The 7,895-nt window shown below is 45.5% G+C and overlaps 1 protein-coding gene across 1 annotated transcript; it reads left to right on the top strand.

Moving 5' to 3' along the window:
* Positions 1 to 563: 563 nt before the first annotated feature.
* Positions 564 to 1,119, top strand: LOC135507474 (B-type lectin plumieribetin-like). The gene is made up of 2 exons (XM_064927006.1): positions 564 to 670; positions 850 to 1,119. The coding sequence occupies exons 1-2, from the start codon at positions 581 to 583 to the stop codon at positions 1,117 to 1,119; spliced, it is 360 nt and encodes a 119-aa protein (XP_064783078.1). The 5' UTR covers positions 564 to 580.
* Positions 1,120 to 7,895: the final 6,776 nt, after the last annotated feature.

The raw sequence follows: 7,895 nt of genomic DNA on the forward strand, positions 1-7,895 counted from the left end.
TCCAGTCCAATTAATTACCACACGTTTTACTGGGTTCATGGGTGTCTTATGCATCTCAGTGTCCATTCAGCCATGAAAGAAACCTGTATTCTGCTTTGCTTCAATCTCCTCCTCCACTCTCTCCATCTTGCCCTCTTCTCCGTGGGTATAAAAAGGACAGTTCTTTACCAGCTTCACTTCATCTGGAACCTCGAGCCTTATCAATCCAAACTACTGAACCACACACCACCTGTGAGTATCATAACGGGGGTTAACAACTTAAGTATCTGGGTATAGCATGTATCCTGCTAAATGTTGCATTACGGGAGATAACTCCAAGCAGTGATTTCAATCATCTAAAAACGGAAATGTCAAATTTCACTTAAATTCTTGCCAACTGTCAAAATGTCTCATGTGAAGTGTGCTATTCAACTTTTGAAAGGTGGTCCACTGAATGGCCCATTATTGTACTATTTCAAAAGCTGTTCATTTATACATTTTTGCCATGGAAATATTTGCTAAGGGAATTTAGAAAATGTAAAGGTATATATTACATTTTTTGCTAAGCAGGGTTTATTTACTTATTCTTTATTTCAGAATCATGAGCAGGAATTACATGTCCAAGTATGATGAGATGCGTAAGGGAGACATCATATGGTCCAATAACAAGGAATACAAGGCTGTTTTCCAGGTAGGTTTAAAGCGTCTTAAAAGCTGCTATATAAATACATTTACAGATAGACAGACAATGTGTCATCTGCAGTCAGCTGAACTAGGGTAGTGTCTCCCAAACGGTTTGTGTGTTTGCACCTACCTAAAACCTTTTAAATTGCTGTGCATACCACAATCGTTTATCTCTCGTCTACACAGGAGGACGGTAACTTTGTCATCTATGGCTGGAGGCAGATGTGGTCCTCTGACACGGCCGGCCAGTGTGACGCCTACCGCCTGTGCATGCAGGACGACTGCAACTTTGTCATGTACAAGAGGGATAACAAGATGATGTGGCAAACCAAGAGCCAGGGTCAAGGGTTCAAGATGTGCCGCATGTACCTGCGTAACGACGGCAACCTGGTCGTTGAGAAGGACGGAGAAGAAATGTGGAACTCTTCTTCCTCCAAGGGCCACAAGCAGTCCTGACCTCAACAGGCTCTGTCCTAAGGGTCCTCAAGGGAGATGACTACTCACACTCTGTACCATAAATCACATCCCTGTGTTCCAATACATTAACATACCACTTAGAATGAAGTGATGTGCTGTGTATGAGTTGTAAGTGGTATGCTAGTGTGTATATCAGAACATAGCCTGAAGGTATCTGACTCACAGTGAAAAGATTATGCAATAAACAATTTAAATGCCCCAAAACCTTCTTGTGAATCATATGTTTTTCAGTTCCTGATGCTTGTCCACATGATGTTTGAGCCCGATGAGAAATGAATCCTTCTTTCCATTAAGTAATCACTGGTCTGAAAAAGTTGGCAAGAGGAAAGCCTCAGGTTGCTAAGTTGGTCACACTTTATTTTGATAGTTCCCTATAGATTATCTAATTTGTTCACTTGTAGCTTGCTGTTTGGACAGTCAGTATTCCAAATACAGATTTGAAAAACAAAACTGATTTGAGCATTAAGGCCCGCAGTGTGAACACAGCTTTGGACTCCCCGTGTCCAATCACTGTGGTTCAAACCAATTAAATACATCAAGGAAAAGAAACAAGCTCTCTCTCGATGGTCCCACCTTCACGAAGTGAATTTCCAGCAAAGATCCAAATATGACAAGGAAGGAGCTTCCAAAAGAACAGAGTTAAGGTTCTTGAAAGCTGTAAAACAAGGCAGGCTCTCTTAACCTGACTGGCCTTCAAACCTGTCAATCACTTAACAGAATTCCAACCAATCAGGGTGCTTGGATGCACACCAGGGCTCCACCCCACACACCTCAAGAAGATGCAAATTGTGTAGTGATGGACTCTCACATGGTGGTTTTCTATCTTGAAGTGTTGTGCATCCATCAAACATAACCACAATCATATGAAACATCTTCAAATGGAAACAGGTGTGTGTGTGGGTGGGTGGGTGGGTGTGGTGGTGACTATCAAAAGTACAGTGATGGGCCTCAACATCATGTTCTAACTGGACAGCACTATAGTGGGCAGAACCAAACCAATCAGCATTAATTATATAGTGGGTGAGGGAATATCCAGCCAACTGCTCAGACGAGCTCCAGCTCGCCGTTGTTTTTCATGGTCCTAGGTCTTGCCGGATTTAGCGACCAACAGTTTTTTCATGGTCCTTTGTATCGTCGGATTCTGACCTGCTATAGTTGATATGTTGAGGTGCCCCAAAGAAGAGTCAAGAGACAACTGTAACCACCCGCCTCAGCCCACACCGCCACACAAACCCATCATGCACCTGAGGAAGGCCCTACACACCTCTCTCCTAGACTACCAGGCCTTCTCTAGTTGGAAGCTGCAGAAGGAATACGAGGACCTGCGTCATAAGCAGGAAGAGCTCAAGAGGGCGTACTCTAGGCCCCCGCGGCCTGAGTAACCACCGTGTGAGCACCATTTCCACCGCTACTCTCCTGACTGTCACCTCTCTAGGGCCCCCTTGACTAGAGCCATCGTCATCGTCGCAGAAGTGCCACCACAGCCGATACTCCCTTAGTTGGCCCGGTTAGCTCTCCAGAGATGTCCGGCTTCCCATCAAATGAACACAACTCCAGAGTGGACAGTCCACCACACAGTCCACAGCTGCTGCCATTGGTCCTGTACTGGTTGCCGTTGCAGAGTCGTCCTCTCCTCCCACTGGGGACCCCCTGCTGTTCGAGCCAGATGCTTGGGTGCCCAAGGTTCAACTGTCTGCTACCCTGGGAACTTCAGCCACAAAGACTCCACCTGCTCTCCCTCACGAGCCTCTCCCTGTTCCTGGCCCAGAGCCCAAGCCTGTGATGCTCCTGCTGGCCTGGCCCTGCCAACCCCTGCCTGGTGGGACATACCGGTCCCAGGCCCTGCAGTCCCCACCTGCTAGTGTTGCGTGGTTCGTTCTGCGTTGTGTACTTTTAATTAGGACGCTGCCACAACTGGAGGTCTGCTAGTTGAATTATTTTTATTTGCCCTGCACACGAAGAGACAACACACATTATGTGTTAATAATAATTATATAATAATTAATAATAATAATAATAATTATAACCCTTGGCGCGGTCCTAGCTCTCAGGCATCTTGCTAGCTGTACTTCATATGGTTGTTCCACCTCACTTCCATCAGCTGGGACTTCCTCTTGGAGTATCCTCCCAGAAAACTCAAGAAGGCCTGCTACCCAGTGGACAGTCCTGGCGTCACTCCCATCCATTTGGCTGGACTCTGCCGACATCTCAGAGGTCACGTCACCATTCGATAGAGATCTGTGACCCTCAGGTTCCTCCCACGAAGGCAACGGCAGAAAGTTGACTGGCATAATCAGGTTCCTATGCACAGTTTTGATGCCTCCAGTGGTAGGGTGTTGGATACGATATATGTTGAGTGAGCTGTTCTTCGCAACCACTATGTACACCACACTCTCCCAGCGATCAGCCAGTTTCTTCTTGCCCCTCTCCCCCTTGTTAGCAAGTAGAACTCTGTCTCCCTTCTGCACAGAGTGACCCTTAGACCGTTTGTTGTAGACCTCGGTTGTCTCTTTTGTTGCTTACTGGCATGCTGCTGGGCCACTGTCATGGCTTCTCTCAGATCTTCACCCAGCGACTGGACAAACTTATCCACATCTACTGTGTCCCTATCCAACAGCACACTTTCAAACACAACATCTACCGGCAACCTAGGGGTGCGTCCGAACATCAAGAAGAAGGGTGGAAACCCAGTAGTCTCGTAAACAGTGCAGTTATAGGAGAATGTCAATGTGTTCAACATCTGAGGCCATTTAGCCTTGGACCTAGCTGGCAGAGCTCTAATCATCCCACCCAGTGTGCGATTCAGACGTTCTGCTTGACTGATATCCATGGGATGATAAGGTGTCGTGTGGGACTTTTCAACACCAGATAGCTGAAGTAATTCTGCAATAAGTGAACTCACAAGGTTAGCACCCCTGTCAGAATGGATACAATCAGCGAACCCATAAATGCAGAATAAATTATTCCAGAGAACACAAGCAACAGTCTTAGCAGACTGGTTTGGACATGGATACTCACAGGCCAGCTTAGTAAAGTGATCAGTCACTACTAACACATCAATAGACTTGTTGTTTGAATCTTCTGCAGTCCAGAAATCAATACACACAAGTTCTAAAGGTGGCCAGTGGAGCTCTTGCTTCAGGCTCAGGTGCTTTACTCAATACACATCTCTTACAGTGGGCCACGTAATCCTTGACATCCTTCTCCATAGATTCCCAGTAAAACCGCTGTCTCGTGAGCCACAATGTGCGCTGCTGACCCTGATGACCAGCATCATCATGAACTCCCTTCAACACAAGGCCTCTCAAAGACACAGGTACGACATATTGGAATATTTTCTTCTTACTCACTGGGTGCTTTGAGACACGATACAGAATCCCTAACCGCGTGGTGAGTTTTCCCCACTGTCTTAGAGTATAAACTGTTTCTTTAGCTTCAAGGACTCACTCTCTCCTAGATGGGCGCTAGCCTCTATCTACAAAGAACATGACTCTGCTGATGATAGGATCCAGTGACTGGTTATCATACAGCTCCTTGTGTGTAAGGATAGGTAAAGGGCTCTGACCCATGGACATCAACTTCTCAAGGTGCTGCACATGTGAACTGTGGCACCATCATCCCATCAGCGGTGAGCATGGAGGACAGCAGACACCTCTTCACAGGAAACCAACCCACTGACTTCATCTCCAGGAGCCATAGACATTCTACAGCCAGCCTTGGGCTTTTCACAGGAGAGACGGAACATGTCTTGTACATCATCCACTCGAAGACCTCTGGCTTCCTCCAGCAGGACATCATATGGAATTCTTGTCAGTCGGTGCAGAACTTTGGAGCGGACAAATGGCTCTCTGCTCAAAGCATCAGCAACAACATTCTTGGGCCCTGGTATGTACTGGATATCAAAATCAAAGGGTGCCAGCTTTGCAACCCATCTCTGCTCCCATGCATCAAGTCTCGGCTTTGTAAGAATATATTTGAGTGAATTCTTGTCGGTCCACAGTAAACTTCGCAGCCAATGGCTGAATTTATCAGGAATGGCCCATTTCATGGCTAGAAATTCCTGCAGGTGAACAGTATACTTGGATTGTGCATGATTAAGAGACTTACTAGCAAAAGCTATTGGCCTGGCTACGGCCTTCCTATCTTGCACTTGGGATAGTACAGCTCCCAAACCACTAGTAGATGCATCAACAGAAAGTAAAAATGGCTGAGAGAAATCTGGATGAGCCAGCAGAGCCTGGTCAACTAGTGCTGCTTTCAAAGCTTCAAAAGAGAGTTGACATTCGGCAGTCCAGTCTGCAGCAGTGAGCCTGTGAGAGGGACCAGGCCTCTTTCTGACCTTGCCTCTCCTAGGCTTCTTCTGCCTGTAGTCAGCTGAAACAATGGCCTAGCAACCATGGAACAATTCTCAATGTAGTGTTGATAGTATACTACCATACCAAGGAAAGAACGGATGTTGCTAGGAGACGGAGTGACACCATCAGCTTCCATCATCTCACTCTGTCACATTTACAATGGTTTGAACCTTAGCAGGGTCAGTGGCTATGCCCTCCTGAGAAATGATGTGGCCCGAAAACTTAAAACGAATCAAAATATATTTAGAATTTTTATCTGTTATTTTACCAGGTAAATTGGGAATTTAGCCAGGACACCAGGGTTAACACCCCTACACTTACGCGATAAGTGCCATGGGATCTTTAATGACCTCAGAGAGTCAGCACACCCATAGTGCACAACTACCGGTCCAATTGGTAGGCAGGTTAGGGTACAGTCTTACACCTCCAAAAACCAGTAGACCTCCACTCTAGGCCTTTCATCTGCCAGTCATGTCCCTCATTGTCTTGTCGGTTGTAACATTCTCTGTCCTATTGCATGTTCTTACTTCCCCTATGTCCCATCTGTGTGTGTTGGAGCGAGCCATACAATAATAATGTCCTCCTGTAATCTGTGAAAGGGGGAAGTCTGGATGCAATGGGCACATGGGGATACAGATAACACAGATCAATGCAACTGTCATTGTCCGGCTTCCCTGCCCTCATGAACAGCTTTACCACACAGGCCATTCCCCTGGCTATATCAATTCCATCAAATGGAAAGGGAATGGTTGTCAACTGAGGTTTTGCTGAGGCGCAGGCCTAACATTCTTCTTTCGCTACTGATCTAGCTTTATACTGAATCCATTCTAACCATAGGTTAGAATCCCCATAACCCGTTTCCACCTCAATCACTTCCTTAAGATCTTTTGTCTGCACTATCCTCACCGGCCCTTGGCTCTGGACGACTCAACGGTCAGTATCTGCTTCATCAGGGGCTCTGCTTGTATTCTGGCAGACTATAGAGCTATCACCTGCCCTAACCTCTTCTACCCGGAATGGCACTAGGGTGTCAACCGAAACCTTTACCTTCACTACACTCCCTGTTTATCCAGATCAAGTGATCTTTTATGCTTGGTTAATACAAAATCCTCATTGTCTAACTATGGATCATGTTACTACCTTCTAAATTCTTGGATGGGTCCTGGTATATTAAGGAATATTGCTCCCACAATAAGACAGCTCAGAGCAATCAGCACTCCTGTAAAGCTCCAAACCCACCCAGAGAACATATCATCAGCCAGAGGCCAGCCCACACGTTCACTTCAATGAACGCTCACAGTGGGGAAAAGACTGGATCAGGGAACCTTCATTAGAGAGATGACAGCCGAACCCTGTTGGTTACGGTTCTCCTCTCTAACACTGTGATTGTTTGACAGTGGTAATGTGTCTTACCCTTTTGCAGTGTGTGATATGAACCCAGGTAACTCTTTCAGCTATTCTCACCCTCCCAACGGGGCTGCTTCCCGTCTATTCTCCCCAGGGGCTGGATTGAGTGAATCACCTTCTCCTGTAATTCACCTGTAGTGCATAAAATCTTGGACATACAGGTTTGGTTAACAAACAGTTTCTCATTTGTTCTATCTGATTATATCTTCAACTTCTATGCCTACTTGTTAGCTAGAATTGTATTTATTTATTAGTTTATTATCCAATAGGCCACAAAGTGTCCTATCCTAGACCACAATTTACCCATCCCCCCTTTGATACATGGCTCTGCCCAGGTAACAACTTTGTGGCAATATCTAAACAATGACTTAGGTAAGATTAGTAAATTATCCTCGTCTGACATTATCATGTAGGAGCGCCGCTTTCATTCTCCACATGTCCAATTCTTCCTCGGGCGTCCATTCACGTCTATCCTGTATCAATTCTTTGTCAAGTGTCTTATCTAGTTTAAGAGTTATCTGTGCTGCTTTGTATGTTCTTCCTGTAGGTGTGTTTGTATATTTAAACAGTAACCTTTCTTTAATTTATTATTTCACAGACACAAGTTGATGCTACTATTTCGGCCTGATTGTGCAGAATCATTTCTGGGCAATGCTTCCGTGTTTAACACCTTAGTTCCTGAAACCAACTAAGCATTCATTCCCCTTTTTACTCCACTCAGTAACAGTTATCTACCTATTCTATGTCACTCCTATCTTGCTCATTTCCTGGCTCCCCTTCTCCTCTCTGCTCTCAAACCTTCAAGGTCTCAGCAGTGCGGGGAGGGCTCCTCCGTCTGCCTTTTCCCCTATCTGTCTGTAGCTATTTTTCTCATAACAGTCAGTAACAACTAAGTGTTGTTTCCAAATATTAACTAAATGTCTCACTGTTTGGCTTTATCTAAACTCATGGATTTTTGGGAAAAAAATGTCTATGGTGGCAATTTCTAAAGTC

This window comes from Oncorhynchus masou, chromosome 3, assembly GCF_036934945.1.
Source record: "Oncorhynchus masou masou isolate Uvic2021 chromosome 3, UVic_Omas_1.1, whole genome shotgun sequence".
NCBI lineage: Eukaryota > Metazoa > Chordata > Actinopteri > Salmoniformes > Salmonidae > Oncorhynchus > Oncorhynchus masou.

Excerpts from the sequence above, each read along its gene's own strand:
- LOC135507474 (XM_064927006.1), top strand. The coding sequence starts at position 581 with ATGAGCAGGAATTACATGTCCAAGTATGATGAGATGCGTAAGGGAGAC. Across the intron at positions 671-849 it reads AATACAAGGCTGTTTTCCAG|GAGGACGGTAACTTTGTCAT; the intron begins GTAGGTTTAAAG and ends TCGTCTACACAG.